This window comes from Pleurodeles waltl, chromosome 5 (genome assembly GCF_031143425.1).
Source record: "Pleurodeles waltl isolate 20211129_DDA chromosome 5, aPleWal1.hap1.20221129, whole genome shotgun sequence".
In the NCBI taxonomy this organism is placed as follows: Eukaryota; Metazoa; Chordata; class Amphibia; order Caudata; family Salamandridae; genus Pleurodeles; species Pleurodeles waltl.
In genome coordinates this window covers 1,551,254,726-1,551,273,183 of record NC_090444.1, presented here as the reverse complement: position 1 = coordinate 1,551,273,183, position 18,458 = coordinate 1,551,254,726, and the positions used below count along the sequence as shown (strand labels likewise).

Below are 18,458 nucleotides of genomic sequence, written 5' to 3'. Positions count from 1 at the left end.
CAAAAGGGGATCAGACCCGCCAGTGCAGAGAATTGAATATGGATGTGCATTGGAACCACTGAAATAAGTTAGCTTCAGACTCTTTCCTACCACAAAATCAGTACCCGTGTGATGGGTCCTAATACTTTTTCACCAAACTAGGTGGTATGCTTCATCATAGGGCTGCCTCATTTGTCAGAAATGATTAATAGGCCCCTATTGTTTAAACTAAATATTTCTGTAGACAATATTTTTTGCACAATATTCTGATGTCACAATATTGTTGTTCAAGATATTATGCTATGCAACCAAGGCGGAGGGGATATCTCTCACTTTTGCAAAGAAGTACCTGTTTAACAAACTCTTAATCAGGCCCAACATCCTTATTCATGACAAAGTTGTATTGTACTGTAGATATTGTTTCTTCAGCTAATACTAAGAAGGAATAACATGCAAGAGAGTGGCTGCAACTTCAGCCCTGGTCAACATTTATTTTCAGGGTATTCTTCCATTCATATATTGCTGTACCAAGCTTGCATTCTCACATTAGCATACATATTTATGAGAAATTAAATGCTCACCTGTCACCATCTCGCAGTGCTTGCATTTGCTTTCCAATTAAGCATGCAAAAAGTGGCCCAGTTCTCGCACCTGGCATAATGTTTTCCATTAGACCACCGACCCAGACATCTACATTATTAATATGCCCATATAGCTCGATTATTTTTTCAACCAACTTAGTATCAGAAACCACAGAGCTCAGATCTTGTTTTGTCACCAACGCATGTAAACCACAATATTCTCTCCAGTCATTGTAGCCTAAAGAAAGAAGACCGTGTGTTTAAACCAATTACATTTATTGCTCATTTGTACATTAGCATTCAAAGAGGAATCATACAAATGGCAACAAGCAACATATAATTTCAGTTTCATGTCTGTACATTTTTTATGTGATTCAATATTATGTAGAACATATGTGTAACTATGTATACATTGTCCAACAATAACAGTTTCAATAATCACAAAGGAGAGGATCATATATGAAAGGTAAAGAATGTTCCCAAGCAAGAGGACTCAGATGTGACTGCCTATCTTGCAGGTTTATAGGTCCAGTTAAGGAGCATTTGATCTCCTAAATGGGTGAACCATTAAATAGTTTCCCAAATAAGCCTTTCCTTAACATGCTTTGATGCAGGGGTACTTGCAGGGACTGTAACTTTGAGAAGACAAACCACGTTATTTTTCACTCAAGTTCAATGGAGTCATAAATTCTTCTCTAGAGCCCCCACAATAATGATAAGCCAGTTGTCAGCTCATATATCTCCTACAGGTAGGCATCTTTAACCTTTAAGCAGCAGTTTGGAGTGGGGTGGTTTTTGGAATGCACTGCCCCATCCCCCGGAACTAAAGATACCACGGGTATTAGTAATTTCATAGGCCATACCTGCTACAGGTTCGTAAAATATATGTGGGAATCAGTGATTCACATGTTTATTCTCAGCTTTATGTAGATATTTACCCAGATATTTCATCTGTTTTCAGCAGTCAATGTGACAGGATAAAACCTAAGATAGGTGGGGTTCCCTCAGGGCATCTATTACTGGTGTCATCAGGATACAGAAGCCACACATAATGAAGCCATGAAGGCCTGATTTGGAGTTGGAGACACAAATACTCAAATCTCTGGACCAAGGTTCTAGAAGAGAATCTGATGGAAAATTTGGCACTTTATGCAAAAGGTAGAGGATTTTCTATTTCTAGCCACGTTATGTTCTATCTGCTTATCTTCTGTACCAGCAGAGAAGGCAGTATACCTCATATTCTCCATATTTATTACAGTGTTAGGCCTGTCAGCTTTTGGTGTGGTCTTCCCCTAAACGTTTGCCTTCTCCCCTCCTGTTTGCTGAAATTGGATTTTATTGGCCTTAGGACCCTGTGTACTTTACCACTGCTAACCATTGCTAAAGCTCTGTCTCCGCAGAACGTAGTAAAAGTGACCTGAACCCAATTAGCGCATTTAATGTACTTATAAATGCCGCGTTAAATGGTACTACATGTACGTAGGCCATGTACATTAAATGCTACTAGTTGGTCTGCAGCACTTATTCTGCCACCCAATTAAGTAGCCCTTCAAAACATCTCTTAGAACTGCCATTGCGCCTGTGTGCAAATTTAAACTGCCAATTCAACTTGAAAAAGGAACTCTTTTCCCAAGCCTAGACCTTCCTTTTTAATGCATATATGTCACTTCTAAAGTAGGCCCTAAAAAGGCCTTAGGGTAGGGAGCAATGTATTAAAAAAAGGTTCAAATTTACTTATAAGTTTTACATGTCCTTTGTGGTTCATTATAGTAAGGCCTATCACTGACATAGGATTTGATTGGGTTAGCTGATTACATTTAATATACTACCTTTTGATTGGAAACAGGTAGAAAGGTCATGTTTGTTCTCTATTTAATTGTAGCTTAAATTTTCATTTAAGGGGAAAATCAGATTTGAAGTCACAATTTCTGAAAATGCCACTTTCAGAAAGTTGGCATTTTATTGTTATAAAAATTTGGTGAATGAAGCTATGTTCTGGGTCACATGACAGCTATTGTCGCGCCGCACCGCGCGGCGCGAGCCAAGCGTTCGGCACAAGCCGCGCGTTCGGCTCGGGCCGCGCTTCGCGTCTTTAAGACGCGGCGCGCCCCGAGCCTTTCCGGCACCCTACGAGGCCCCAAGGCTTACTTGGGGCCTCGCGCTGCTCTCTCCCTCCGTTTTGTTGGGGTCTCCTGACCCCTCTTACCTGTTTGGGCTCCTTTTCTTCTTTCTTCTGTCTTCTTTCTTTTTGGGTCTGTTTCTTGCTCTTTCCTTTATGTCTTTTCCCCTTCCCAGGTTACCCTTGTCTTCCCAGCATTCCTCCTTCCCTATTCTCTATGGTTTCTGCTCCAGTCTATTCTATCTACTTTTCCCTATCTAAGATGGTGTCCTTTTTCTTCCTGTGGGTCACTTCCTGTTTTATGGTATTTAAGGGTGGTGTTTTCTTCTCCTCTTTGCGCTGCAACACTCTCTGTTCAGTTAGTGTCCTCGCTCCTGATTTCCTAGCCTTTGGTTCTGGATTTCGCCATTTCTGTGTTATTACGTCAGTTCTTTTTGATTCCTGTTCCTCTGTTCTTGTTTCAGGAATCCTCTGCGAATCTTCTTGGAGGTTTTTTCCTCTTCTTCTGAAGGTTTTTTTTCCCTCTGGCGCTACTTTCTCACGGTCACGGTCTGTCCTTGGCGTTCCTTTGCCTACAGCACCGTGGCTACCAGAAAGAGTCGCCCCTTTTTGGGCCAAAGTCGAACTCTCAAGATCCATGCCTCAAGATCTGCAAACTCCAGGCGCAAGCAGCACGTGAGTCGTGACAGCTATAGTTGGCAGTTGGCCTTTGTGTATTCCTGCTAGACAGTGAAACAAAGGGGAACTAGGTGTTGGCAGGATAGGATGGGAGGGGAGGAGCTGCTCTCTGCCTCACTTGCATTTGAAATGGGCTGCCTCCAACACACTCACAAAGAACTTTACACCAGTCGTTTGTCACCCTAGACCTGTTACACCGCAGCGCTCGCTGCGGCCGCGGGCTCAGGTTGCCGCGGCGCGGCACGTTAATTTTGCCGCGGCCGACGCCCGGGCCGCGGTAGACGCCGAGGCAGACACCCAGGTCGCGGGGGTCGCCGCGGCTCCGGCGAGGGCCATAAAGGCTCCAGGGAGCCGGTCTGGGGGTCACGGCGCTCGCCGCTCCCCCTTTTTCAAGTTCTGCCTTAAAGGCAGACGCGGCAGAGCCTGAAACCCCGAGGGGGTTTCAGGCATGGCCGCACACAGCGCATTATGCGCTTAACATTTATTTCTCTTGCATGTATTCACCTGCCCACCACCACTTACCGATGTTCCTAGGACAAACCGAACCCTTACACTGGGGGTTCTTTATACTTGCCTTTTTTCTCTTCCCAGCATGCTTACCACTTCCTCTCTACCCAGCATGCATTGTCTAACACACATACCTAATTCATTACTGTTTTCTTTTCCCCAATCCAAGACGGCGGTGTTCTACTTCCTGTTTCCTGTTTCCTGTCCAGGGGTATTTAAGGGGATTCCAACTGCCTGTTCATTGCGTTGCAACACTCCTTGGTGATAGTCACGCTCCTATTTGATATCCTTCTGCGAATCCTGTCTGTTCCTGATTTGCTTTGTTTTCCTGCCTTCCTGAACTGCGGTCCTAATACCCTGGTGTCCTCCTTTCGTTTCAGGGAGTTCCTGTGGAGGTTTTTTACCCTACTGGGGTTTTTCCTCTGGGACTCCTTCTGGAGGGCACGGACTGTAGTGGTTCGCTCATACCAAACAGCACCGTGGCTACCGGAAGGGGTCGCCCCTACCTCGGCCAGAGCAGAACCCGTCGGAACAAGGACCGTTCCCCTACGCCTCTCCGCTGCGAGGGTAAGACCGTTGAGAACCGCGACAGATTGCAACGCCCACAATTCCTGTTGCAGTCCGGAACTATGGATAACCCAGTGGTAAACACGGAACCTACTAACCAGGACCTGCTGGCGACGATACAACAACAGGCTCAAGAACTCCAGCAATTACGTACTGAGAATACTGTTTATCGACAAACCTTTGCCTCCAGGACCACAGATGTCCCTGCAGTAGCCGCCTCTACACCTCGATTTTCCGGGGATCCCACCACATTAAAAGAACTCCTGGATGCCTTAACGGTGTACTTTGCCTTTCGCCCCTCGCAATTTGTACAAGATAAGACCAAGGTGGGGTATTTGATTAGTGCCTTATCAGGACCAGCCTTGGCCTGGGCCACACCTCTAGTAACCAGAAACGATCCCTGTCTATCTAATTATTCCACCTTTATCACTACTTTTAAACAGATGTTTGAACGCCCTGGACTCGAGGCGTCAGCAGAAGAGGCTCTTTGCGAAGTCCAACAAGGGAGTCAGGATGTATTACAATACATCACCCGTTTCAGACAATTAGCTGCAGAAACAACCTGGGTGGAACGTACCTTGGTGACACTCTTCCGTAGAGGTCTAAGAGAGGACATCAAAGATGAACTAGTACATTCTGCCAGGATAGAAAACCTCAAAGGGTTGATGGACCAAGCACTAACTATAGAGTATCGGTTAAATGAACGACGAATGGAGAAAAAGAAGAGTCGTTTGCCTTTTCACTCAGTACCATCTCGTCCCTTCGCCCATCGTTCCGAAGAAGCCCGCCCTGAATCCAAAGGGAATACCGAGGAAGAGCCCATGCAGATTGACACAGCTCGCGGACCTCTATCCGCCAGCGAAAGGGAACATAGACGAAGGAAGGGGCTTTGCCTATATTGTGGTGCAGCTGGTCACCTAATTCGCGCCTGCCCCATTCGTCCAACCAAGCCCTTGGGAAACGCCAACTCCCGTCCCCAGTAAGAAGGGTGAGGACGGGATATCGTGATATACCTTCTATTTGCTCTTCCAGGGAGGAAGGAACTGCTCTTTTTCTCTTACCAGTTATCCTCCATTTAACTGATGGCCGCGAAGCAAGAACTTTGGCTTGATTGGATTGCGGAGCCAGTGGCCTATATTTAGATGAAACCTGGGCCAAAGAACAACAAATAACACAAATACCCAAAGAAATACCAGAACAGGTACATACTGTTGATGGGTCACTCTTGGCCTCTGGACCGGTACAATACACCACCCCTACTTTCTGTTTACAGTTCGGTAAACATCAGGAAATTCTCTCGTTTGACTTAATCTCATCACCACACCATGTCATGATCCTGGGAATTCCATGGCTTACACGGCACAATCCTTACATCAACTGGGAAACAAAAACCATTTAGTTATCCTCCCATTTTTGTCAACACCATTGCTATCCGGCCGGGGATTATTGGTCCCCAAAAAGTCTCTCAACAGCACCTGCCCAGGTGGGAGGATCCATTAATGTTCTACAGGGAGTTCCCAGACAGTATCAGGACTATATCGATGTATTCCAGAAGCCAGAAAGACCTGAATTGCCACCCCACAGAGAATACGACTGTGCCATTTCTTTAGAGCCAGACACTGTAGTTCCTTTTGGGCGGATGTACTCCCTCACCGAACCAGAGAAACAAATTCTGAAGGAGTACCTAGATGAGAATCTACAAAGTGGGTTAATAACTCCCTCCTCTTCACCCACCGGGGCTCCTCTTTTCTTTGTACCAAAGAAAACCAAAGACCTGCGTCCCTGTATCGACTTCAGAGGGTTAAACAGGATCACTATCAAAGACCGGTATCCGCTACCCCTCATCAAAGACATCTTAGAAGCAGTCAGAGGAGCCAAGAGGTTCACTAAGCTGGATCTCCGAGGAGCCTATCATCTGCTAAGAGTCAGAGAAGGTGATGAGTGGAAGACCGCCTTTAGAACACCTTTTGGTCACTACGAATATAGAGTAATGCCCTTCGGACTCACTAATGCCCCGTCCATCTTTCAAAGATTCATGGATTCTATCTTTTCTGATCTTTTGCAACAAACAGTGGTAGTGTATCTTGACGATATCCTAATTTATTCGGTTCATCCAGAGGAACATTCCAAACACGTCCGCCAAGTCTTAGAAAGACTCCGACAACATCATTTGTTCTGTAAGCCTGAAAAATGCGAATTTGATCAGATAGAAGTGAAATATTTGGGATACTGTATAGACCAAACCGGAATTGCCATGGACTAAGACAAAGTACAGGCTATATTGAACTGGCCATCTCCTTCTTCCATCAAGGAGACTCAATGTTTTCTGGGACTAGCCAACTTCTACCGGCAGTTCATAGCAGACTTTGCCCAGAGAACCAGCTTCATTACTCAAACCCTCAAAAAGGAACACCTAAAGAAAGGTTTTTGTTGGACACCAGGCGCTGAGTCAGCTTTTCAGGACTTAAAGAAAGCCTTTAGTCAAGCCCCTATTCTTCGACACCCAGACACTAGCAAACAATTCATTGTTGTCACAGACGCCTCAGAAAGAGCCATTGGGGCTGCCTTGTTACAAAGACAAGACGATGATGACCTAGAACACCCTGTATTCTATCTATCCCACATTCTATCTGATTCTGAGCGAAACTATTCCGTGCTAGAACGCGAATTACTCGCCTTAAAGGTCGCGTGCACTGAATGGAGACACTTTTTGATGGGATCAAAGGAGCCCTTCGAAGCCCGGACCGATCATAGAAATCTACAGTGTTTAAGAAATTTCCAGTGCCAAAATAGCCGGCAAGCTCGATGGGCCTTCTTCTTCAGCCAGTATGATTTCTATATCACCTACATCCCTGGTTCTCAGAACATCCTGGCGGATGCCCTGTCCCGACGTTATCCTGGGTGCGGTGATTCCGCGGTTCAAAACTTATTCGACAACAATAAAATCATAGGGGTAGCACAGACCTTTTTAGATCAAGTTAAGTCTGAATATGCCCGTCTACACGAAACAGAACTAAAGAGGTTACGTCCACAGCTGCACATAGATCATGACTACTATTATCATGATAAGGCCCTGTTTTTACCCACTAAAACAGTGCAAATCGAAGCCTTACACATGTGCCATGATTCTCCTATTGCGGGTCATCGAGGAGTGAAAGCGACTCAAGATCTTTTGCTTCGCTCTTTCTGGTGGCCAACTCTCAAGGCTGACACTGAGGCATATGTGTTATCCTGTCCTACATGTGCTCAAGCCAAGACACCCCGAACCAGACCTGTGGGCTTACTCCGCCCATTACCTGTTCTCCCAGGCCCATGGCTTACCATATCCACCGATTTTATGTGCGCCTTACCTTCCTCAATGGGAAACCACGTCATAATGGTAACTGTGGACTCCTTCACCAAGATGGCCCACTTCACGGCCTTGAGAAAGTTACCCACGGCAAAGGAGTTAAGTCAGGTCTTTACTCAAGAAATTTTCAGGCTACATGGGCTACCCCAAGTTATTATATCAGACAGAGGTCCCCAATATATCTCCCGTTTCTGGAACCAATTCTGCAAGATCTTGGGGATCCAGGTGGCCTTGTCATCCGGGTTCCACCCTCAAACCAATGGACAAACAGAACGACTCAATCAGGGTCTCGAGCAGTACTTACGTAGCTTCTGTAACGCTACACAAAGTAATTGGGCTCCCTACTTACCGCTTGCCGAATTCTCCTATAATAACTCTCTACACAGTGCCTCTAAAGTCTCTCCTTTCTGTGGCTCCTATGGTTTCCATCCCAGGGCCTTCCCAACTCCCCTGAGAGACAACTCCAACCTTCCCGCCATCTCCTCTTTCGTTCGACAGCTACGGGGTATACAGCGAATTATCCATTCTAACCTTGTGTCCACCAAGTCCCGCATGAAGACAATAGCAGATAGGAGACGCTGTGCGGCTCCTCTATATCAAGTCCATGATAAGGTCTGGCTCTCCTCTAGATTCCTACCTCTCCGACTCACCCAAAACAAATTCAAGCCCCGCTTTTATGGTCCCTTTCTCATTCTCAAGAAGATCAACCCAGTGTCCATGCGTCTTCGCCTACCTCGGACATGGAAGATCCACCCAGTATTCCATGTCTCGCAACTGAAACCTTACCGTCCTGATCTCTTTCATAGGCAGTTGCCCTGTCCCCCTCCTTTGTTGGTTGACAATGTGCCTGAATACGAAGTGCAGCAGGTCTGTGACTCTCGATTTTTCCATGGGCGCCTCCAATACCTTATTCATTGGAAGGGGTACCCTTTGAGTGAGTGTTCCTCGGAGGATGCCTCTTCAGTCCATGCTCCTCTTTTAATCCGCCGCTTTTTTCGGCTCTTCCCTCACAAACCCGGGGCCTCGGGGAGGGGGCATACTGTTACACCGCAGCGCTCGCTGCGGCCGCGGGCTCAGGTTGCCGCGGCGCGGCACGTTAATTTTGCCGCGGCCGACGCCCGGGCCGCGGTAGACGCCGAGGCAGACACCCAGGTCGCGGGGGTCGCCGCGGCTCCGGCGAGGGCCATAAAGGCTCCAGGGAGCCGGTATGGGGGTCACGGCGCTCGCCGCTCCCCCTTTTTTAAGTTCTGCCTTAAAGGCAGACGCGGCAGAGCCTGAAACCCCGAGGGGGTTTCAGGCATGGCCGCACACAGCGCATTATGCGCTTAACATTTATTTCTCTTGCATGTATTCACCTGCCCACCACCACTTACCGATGTTCCTAGGACAAACCGAACCCTTACACTGGGGGTTCTTTATACTTGCCTTTTTTCTCTTCCCAGCATGCTTACCACTTCCTCTCTACCCAGCATGCATTGTCTAACACACATACCTAATTCATTACTGTTTTCTTTTCCCCAATCCAAGATGGCGGTGTTCTACTTCCTGTTTCCTGTTTCCTGTCCAGGGGTATTTAAGGGGATTCCAACTGCCTGTTCATTGCGTTGCAACACTCCTTGGTGATAGTCACGCTCCTATTTGATATCCTTCTGCGAATCCTGTCTGTTCCTGATTTGCTTTGTTTTCCTGCCTTCCTGAACTGTGGTCCTAATACCCTGGTGTCCTCCTTTCGTTTCAGGGAGTTCCTGTGGAGGTTTTTTACCCTACTGGGGTTTTTCCTCTGGGACTCCTTCTGGAGGGCACGGACTGTAGTGGTTCGCTCATACCAAACAGCACCGTGGCTACCGGAAGGGGTCGCCCCTACCTCGGCCAGAGCAGAACCCGTCGGAACAAGGACCGTTCCCCTACGCCTCTCCGCTGCGAGGGTAAGACCGTTGAGAACCGCGACAAGACCTCTTGGAGCCTGGGCAGAAAAAGGAGAGAAATTTCCAGAACCAGAAATAAGAATGATCTAGAGTTTTCTCCCATTATATTCAATGGATTTAGATTTTGGCGGACAGTAACCCATCTGCTGAGTTCTAAATCAGGCCCTAAGTCTGACTGTAAAAATCTTCACAACAACTTTGTCCAGCTTCTCCCAGTGACAACGCCGCCTCCTCCTCAGACGCTGCTGACTGCCTTGTAATGCTGATCTTTACCTTCTTAGACAGTTTTCTTCTAAAATGTCTTATAAGTACAAATATAAGTGGAGACGGGGCATAATCCACTTCAAGTATTCGAGTCTTCTGCCAATGAGGTCTGCCATATCTTTATACTGTGCCCTGATCTTCCTTGACTAGATGTCACTGGTTGACGCTTTAACCTTTCGGGAGCTGTATTACACTTTAAAATGTAAAAAATCACATCTACAGTTGTACTGATTGCATTTTTATCATTTTGGTGCCAAACAATTTATGACAATTTCCTCAATTTTTTCTGAATTAAAGTGGGATTTTTCTTGGCTGTGTTTTTAAGTTATTACCATTTGAGTGTTTACAAGTTATCTGTAAATTAAGCCTGACTTATTTTGTGCCAAGCTACCAGAGGGTTAAGAACAAGTTAGTTTAGCTACGTTTGTGATTCACCCTGAAAACAATTGTGATTATTAATTGAGAAGGGATAACATGATCCCTCAACAAAAAACCCAATTTCAAACAAACAGTATAATGGATTATTTGCATTTAATCAATTGAATATACATTGCAAGATATAAAGTAATGTGTTCTACTGTACCTTAGTTTTCAACAAAGTAAACTTTATGGTATCTAAACAAAGCTGTCTAAGTGATACTGAAAGCCGGCTTCAGTATTTTATTTCTACTAGTCAGCACTGATGAAAATTGTTTAAGTTATCTTTATTTGCATTTTCCTTTAAGGACCTCCATCATGTGTATATTATTTTAGTTTGTGATTCCAACCTTGTGGGCATCATAATTATAGAATAATGAATAATGAAGAGAGATAAATAAAAGAGAAAAACAATTTTGCAATTTATCAAATCCATGGTACATTTCTGTAGTCCAGTCATGTTGTTTTAGAAGTGACCTGCGTGTGCTTGAGCTTGCAGTGTCTAAGAAAGAGAGGTACTCTATTGCACCTCAATGCATGTTTTTGTAGCTGGGTTAATGTAATAGGAACAATATCTGTTGAATGGAGTACATCATGGCATCTCTTGCAGAATGAATATCTGCCTTCGGGTAAGCCATGGTGCATCTAACATGTGCAGTACTGTGCATCTGACCGATGTGTGTGATTCAGTAATGTTTTGCTAAGAGGGTTTAGGGGCATATTTATACTCCGTTTGCGCCGAAATTGCGTCGTTTTTTTTGACGCAATTTCGACGCAAAACTAACGCCAACTAACGCCATATTTATACTATGGCGTTAGAGGCGAATAGCGCCAAAGTTCCCGGAATGTGCGTCATTTTTTAGCGTGAACCCCTTCCTTGCGTTAATGATATGCAAGGGAGGCGTTCCCGTCTAAAAAATGACTCCCAGGACTTTACGTGGTATTTATACTCCCGGGCAAAAGAGACGCCCAGGAGTGGGCGTTGCTAAAAACGGCACATTAGCGCCGCTTTTTAACGCCTGGGTCAGGCATGGCGTTAAGGGACAAGTGGGCTCAAAATGAGCCCAGAGTGCCCTCCCCTGCCCCCAGGGACCCCCCCTGCCACCCTTGCCCACCCCAGGAGGACACCCAAGGCTGGAGGGACCCACCCCAGGGACATTCAGGTAAGTATTTTTTTAATTTTTTTTAATGATTTTTTTTGGCATAGGGGGGCCTGATTTGTGCCCCCCTACATGCCACTATGCCCAATGACCATGCCCAGGGGACAGAAGTCCCCTGGGCATGGCCATTGGGCAAGGGGGCATGACTCCTATCTTTACAATGATAGGAGTCATGTTGATGGGGGATGGGCGTCGAAAATAAATGGCGCAAGTCGGGTTACGACGATTTTTTCGACGTAACCTGACTTGCCCCATTTTAAGACGCCCATGCGCCATTTTCCCCCTACGCCGGCGCTGTCTGGTGTACGTGGTTTTTCTCGCGCACACCAGGCAGCGCCGGTCTGCTTGCGCCGGCTAACGCCATTCAATAAATACGGCGCCCGCATGGCGCTTCAGAATGGCGTTAGCCGGCGCAAAACTTTTTGACGCTAAACTGCGTTAGCGCAGTTTAGCGTCAAAAAGTATAAATATGGGCCTTAGTTTCATCACATGTACCCAAATTCATGTATGGAATTAACTTGTCCCATTGGTATGCTGCTGGGAATGTTCTAATATATCTTCCTTCTTCAGTGTTCTCTTTTGCAGACCAGCCAAGAGTATAGGTCAATCAGGTCTGTATGACTGGGGAAAAGTTGGACTTCCACTGCATCAGAGGCGTTTGCTGGTATTAAAAACCAGTTTGAGGAACTTTGTTATGACAGTACGTGTATTTGATCAAGAAGTGGCCTAAGTACACATTTCTCAATGGACAGCAAACCTGACTTGCCTGTTGTGGTAATTAAATGTCTGTCACTGTCATCCAGTAATTCCTTAATTGGGGGCAGTCCCATAACATGAGTTTGATCCCTGCTGGACCAATGTAACATAAACAGCACTCAGGACTAGAGGCAGGGACAATTCTGTTTAGTCTACTGAGAGCAATATAAGTGCTGTGTGATATAATAAATTGAATATATCTGACCTTGGCACTGATAGAGTTTTTATTTGGATAAGCAAGAATGCTGTTTCACTCTGAGTGACAAAGTTCCCTGCCTACGTTAGCTGCCAGCCTACTTTCGGTTTGTGTAAATCAGTTTCAGTGTAAATTTCAGTTGAGCTATGATATTAGATGCTTGCTGTTGCCCTAACATACAGCATCTATATGAAGGCATGCATAGGTGGTTCTGTGTTTTGTACGTCCTGCATATCCCTCAAGTACATAACAGTCTTTCTGTGCATTGATAATTGCCCTCAGTATAACTCTAACTGCTTTTCTATTGTGTCACAGATTGCTGTGGGCTCTCCTCCAAACAGGTCACCTATGATGAGTATGCCCTCCTCCTTCAAATGTTCCATACCAGTCCTGGCGAATTCTGCAAAGGGAATCACCATAGCATAGGGCAAAAGTTTTCTGTGAGCTTGAGGCTTTTCTTAAACCACTTGTTAGACATGTCAGCCTTGAGGTGGTCTTCTCCATACTTTTTGCCTTCACCCTCCTATTTTTCTGAATTTACATGGTAAGGTTGCCTTGCACATGACTGGCATATTTAATTTACTTATAAGTCCCTCGTAAAGTGGGATTCCATATACCAAGGGCTGGTAAATTAAATGTTACTACTGCACCTGTTGCACTTACTGTACCACCCACTCAAGTATCCCCTTACAACATGTCTCAGGCCATGCTGGTAGCTTTAATCTGGCAATCATAATTAATAATCAAAATAACCCCCTTGCCAAGCCTTAAACTCCCCTTTTATTACATATCAGTCATCGTTAAGTTTGGCTCTCAACAGCCGATAGGGCATGGTGCATTGTAATTAGAAGGTTGGACGTGTAATCTTATGTTTTGCATGTCCTGGTAGTGAAACACTCACAAATTTGGTGACAGTACTGTGAGGCCTTCCTCTCACATAGGGTAACATTGGCTTGACTTATTACATTTAATAAGCACTAACTTTTGAAGCAGGTAGAAAATGTATGTTTGGTAGCTGAGATATTATCATTTAAAGCCCTCTTTTATGGTAAAGGCAGATTTTAAATCACAATTTTTAAAATGCCCCTTTTAAAAAATTGCCATTTTTCTGCCCTAACTATTTAATTCCTACAGCCTGTGCCTGGATCTCATGACTGGGTGTAGTTGGCAGTTGGAATTTCTAAATTCCTCACAGACAGACACACGATGAAGGGATTAGGTGTGCCTGGATAGGCCATCACTGGCAGCTTGGGGGTGGAGCTGGGCATAGCCCTATTCACACATCAATACGTTGTGCCCTGCCTTCAAACAAAAAACTTCACACTAGCCCAGTGTGCCTGCAGCTAGAGTAGAGCCATGGCAGTGAGGCAGGAAGCACAATAAACTACAAAGGGAATCTCTAGAAATGTCTCACATTTCACAGTGTACCAGGTATAAAAATAGGACTCTAAGGCCCACATCTGAGTACACATCTGGACCAGTGGAAAACTCAAAATGACTGCTGTGCTGCACTGCTGCAAGAAAGACTGCCACACTGCTACCCTGCTACTTTGCTGACCTCGTGCTAGATTGAGAATGACTGGACCTGCATCTTGACCGCAGGACCACAGAGTGTCTGTAAGGGCTAGATGGCTGTCCTCCTGATCGGAACCTCAGGGAGAGAAAGGCTCCAACCACTTTAAATCTTGCATTTGGACTTTGCTAGCTGTGAGTACCACCCTCCAAGTGGTGCCACTCCAGGCCTGGGCCCTTTGAAGTGGGCCTCAAGGTGCTCTGCCAGCCCAGCTGTGGTCCAAGCAGAACCGACAAAGCGTGATGCATAACCTCACATCTTTGATTTTGGAACCACTGCTTTGTGACAATGCCTGACACAGGACGTTGCAGCTCCTTGGAACCACTGCTAGAAAATGCATCCTCGACGCATGACCTAGCATTGCTGCTCTGCAGCTCCTTGGAACTGCCACTGCATGATGAATGCTCAATGGGGAACTTCACAAGGCTTCGCAACCAGCATTTAGGATACTTTCTTCAGAGGCCTATCTTTGTCCCTGTATTCGGTCCATGCTCCATCATGGTCAGCCTGAATTTGCGACTTTGTCTTGGTCTGTCACAACCAGATCACCACAGTGGTGCTTTGGGCTTCTACTCACTATTTCTACCTTAATCTTTAAAAATGCATAATTGGATGAATTTTGTTTTCATGGTAACTACTTTATTAAATTTTAGTTTATATTTCTACATGGGTGTGGCATTTTTCTTGTGGTAGGTTTTTAATTTATTGCTGTTTGCATGCTGCATAAATACTTTACACATTGCCTCTCAATTAAGCCTTACTGCTTTTGTGCCAAACTACCAGATGGTTAAGCACAGGTTTGTTTGGTGATTTTAGTGGTTTACCCTGGCAGGATTGTAACTGCTGCTTGATTAGGTCTTACATTCCACTCAATCAATAGCCTAATATCTCACATAAGTAAAGAGCCACTCATAGCAGACTATGGCTGCACTGCCAGTGCAAGCTCAACTAAAAAACAGGAAATCCATCAAGGCAGTTACGTAGTGATCCAAAAAGCTAGGGGCTCCTAACCAGCAATTGTTTATCAGTAGTTGGAGTTTATCCATGGAGACTATACACCTTCCCATATCAAATCACCCAATATGATACAGAACACACAAAAGAATCATGGTGGCAAATATGCAGGAAGGTGTGTGAAGAAGTAAAGGTACTTTTGCCCAGGATGAAGCTTCATTAATCTCAGTGTATCGAAGCTGGTAGGCCTGGCAGAAGCTGAAAGGCAAACATTATCTTGCAGTCTGAATTCAGAACGCAAAAGGTCTGTAAGATGATAATTCTAGAAGGTCTCTTTGGGTTAAGACAATGATGCTAATAGGGCTTCTTTGATTGTGAGAGGCAGTTCTCCACTTTACATAGGCATCTCTTTTAAGTCTTCAGGCCAAACAGTTTGCATAAACACCAGAGGCACCCAATCCAAGCCTTGTGATCCATACTGAACGTGGGGCCAAATGTATCAAAGTTTTTGCATTTGCAAACGGTGCAAATCTAAAAAAGGCCATTTGTGAAAGCAAAATCACCTTTCCTAATGTAAGAAGGGCATTCGCAGTCCAATTTTGTGAATTTGCTAAATTAGCGATTCCCTAAAATTGTGACCACAGTCAGTGACTAGTAATTTGCGAATCGCAAATAGGTAAACACAAAATCAATGCATGAACCATTTGCAAATTGCAAATGTTCACAAAATGGTGATTTGCATGTGCAATTTAACACCAACTCAAATCAGGTGGTAATCAAATACAAACTATTAAAAGAAGTCCAGAGTGCCTCAGCTTTTTCCACAATGGCTGCACTCTGTGTCATGACAAGGAGGATGAGTATCCTGGCAGGTTTGAGGTGGGGAGGACGGGACAGGAGCACATTTTAAGAGTGCACTTGACATTGATCAGACAGAGGAGGAGATCTATGACAAGTATAGGTTAAATTCTGCCATGATACTGGACCTAATAGCAGCCCTGTTAGAAATGGGGTCTTTGGTTGACAGTCAGGTTACCCCCTGTTCAAGCAAGGACCCTCACTCTAGCCAGGGTAAAAGAGAATCACCCTCAGCTAACCCCTGCTTACCCCCTTGGTAGCTTGGCGGAGCAGTAGGCTTTACTTCAGAGTGCTAGGTGTAAAGTATTTGTACCAACACACACAGTAACCTAATGAAAACACCACAAAATGACACAACACAGGTTTAGAAAAATAGGAAATATTTATCTAAACAAAACAAGACCAAAACGACACATATCCACCATACACAAGTCAAGTTACCAATTAAAAATCAAGAAGAGTCTTTAAGTAGTTTTAAAAACACACTAATGCTGCTAGAGTGAAAATGTACCTGGTGTGCATCAAAAATAACCCTGCACGGGTGGGTGTACGTCAAAAATAACTCCGCACTGCGGTACGCGAGTCAAAAATCCAGCCGCACGATGATCCGAAAATCCGGCAGCGCAGGTTGTGATCTTCCAGCCTCCGTCAGCGATGCTGCGCGTCGTTTCTCCTGCTCTGTGCGTCGATTCTTCGGTTGCGTTTCCTGCGAGCGTTGTTTCTCAGCTGCAGAGCCGGCGGCGCATCGTTTTTTCTCAGCGGCAGATCGGATTTGCGTCAATCTTTTCCCTGCACAGCGCTCTGTGCGTGGTTTTTCTTGTCTTTAGGCTGCCAGCTTCTCCTTTCAGGGTCCCAGGAACTGGATGGGCACTACAGGGCAGAGTAGGAGTCTCTCCAGAGACTCCAGGTGCTGGCAGAGAGAAGTCTTTGCTGTCCCTGAGACTTCAAACAACAGGAGGCAAGCTCTAGATCAAGCCCTTGGAGATTTCTTCTCAAGATGGAAGGCACACAAAGTCCAGTCTTTGCCCTCTTACTCTGGCAGAAGCAGCAACTGCAGGACAGCTCCACAAAGCACAGTCACAGGCAGGGCAGCTCTTCTTCCTCAGCTATTTAGCTCTTCTCCAGGCAGAGGCTCCTCTTGGTTCCAGAAGTGTTTCTAAAGTCTGTGGTTTGGGTGCCCTTTTTATACCCAATTTCTCCTTTGAAGTAGGCCTACTTCAAAGTAAAGTCTCTTTGGAATGTGAAATCCTACCTTGCCCAGGCCAGGCCCCCGACACTCACCAGGGGGTTGGAGACTGCATTGTGTGAGGACAGGCACAGCCCTTTCAGGTGTGAATGACCACTCCTCCTCTCCCTCCTAACACAGATGGCTCATCAGGATATGCAGGCTACACCCCAGCTCCCTTTGTGTCACTGTCTAGTGTGAGGTGCAACCAGCCCAACTGTCAAACTGACCCAGACAGGGAATCCACAAACAGGCAGAGTCACAGAAATGGTATAAGCAAGAAAATGCTCACTTTCTAAAAGTGACATTTTCAAACACACAATCTTAAAATCAACTTTACTAAAAGATGTATTTTTAAATTGTGAGCTCAGAGACCCCAAACTCCACATGTCCATCTGCTCCCAAAGGGAATCTAACTTTAATCAGATTTAAAGGTAGCCCCCATGTTAAACTATGAGAGGGACAGGCCTTGCAACAGTGAAAAATGAATTTAGCAATATTTCACTGTCAGGACATATAAAACACATTACTATATGTCCTACCTTAACCATACACTGCACCCTGCCCTTGGGGCTACCTAGGGCCTACCTTAGGGGTGTCTTACGTGTATGAAAAGGGAAGGTTTAGGCCTGGCAAGTGGGTACACTTGCCAAGTCGAATTTACAGTTAAAATTGCACACACAGACACTGCAGTGGCAGGTCTGAGACATGATTACAGAGCTACTTATGTGGGTGGCACAACAAGTGCTGCAGGCCCACTAGTAGCATTTGATTTACAGGCCCTGGCTCCTCTAGTGCACTTTACTAGGGGCTTACTAGTAAATCAAATATGCCAATCATGAATAAACCAATTACATATAATTTTACACAGAGAGCATTTACACTTTAGCACTGGTTAGCAGTGGTAAAGTGCTCAGAGTTCAAAAGCCAAAAGCAACAGGTAAGAAAAAATAGGAGGCAGGAGGCAAAAAGATTGGGGATGACCCTGCATAAGCAAAAAAGTCCAACAAGACCTATAACCGCAACAGTAGCGACACACAGACAGAACCCATGCCATTTCCAATCATGAGCAGGTGTCATGTTCCCTGCATCTCCTAGCCTCAGGAAGCTACCAGGGGGTCATAGCAGCAGCTGGAGGTGTGTCCCAAAGTGCACTCTTATGCTTCTTCAATGTATTCCTGGATGCAATGTTAACCAAGATAAATGAGCACATCAAATACCCCACAGGACCTGCAGCTCACAAAATTGCATTCTTATCAGGTAGCCCAATTCCCACACGTCATTGGCTGCATTGATGGGACACATGTCACAGTCTGTCCACCATCTGACAATTAATACATATACAGAAAT

The 18,458-nt window shown here is 45.4% G+C and overlaps 1 protein-coding gene across 1 annotated transcript in view; it reads right to left on the bottom strand.

Moving 5' to 3' along the window:
- TPO (thyroid peroxidase) overlaps window positions 1-18,458 on the bottom strand; it is a gene marked incomplete at its 5' end in the record, with an annotated part of 635,329 nt that overhangs the window by 150,728 nt on the left and 466,143 nt on the right. The window contains one exon of the mRNA XM_069236627.1: window positions 561-798. Coding sequence (XP_069092728.1) covers window positions 561-798 — 238 coding nt within the window. The remainder of the gene's footprint in view (window positions 1-560; window positions 799-18,458) is intronic.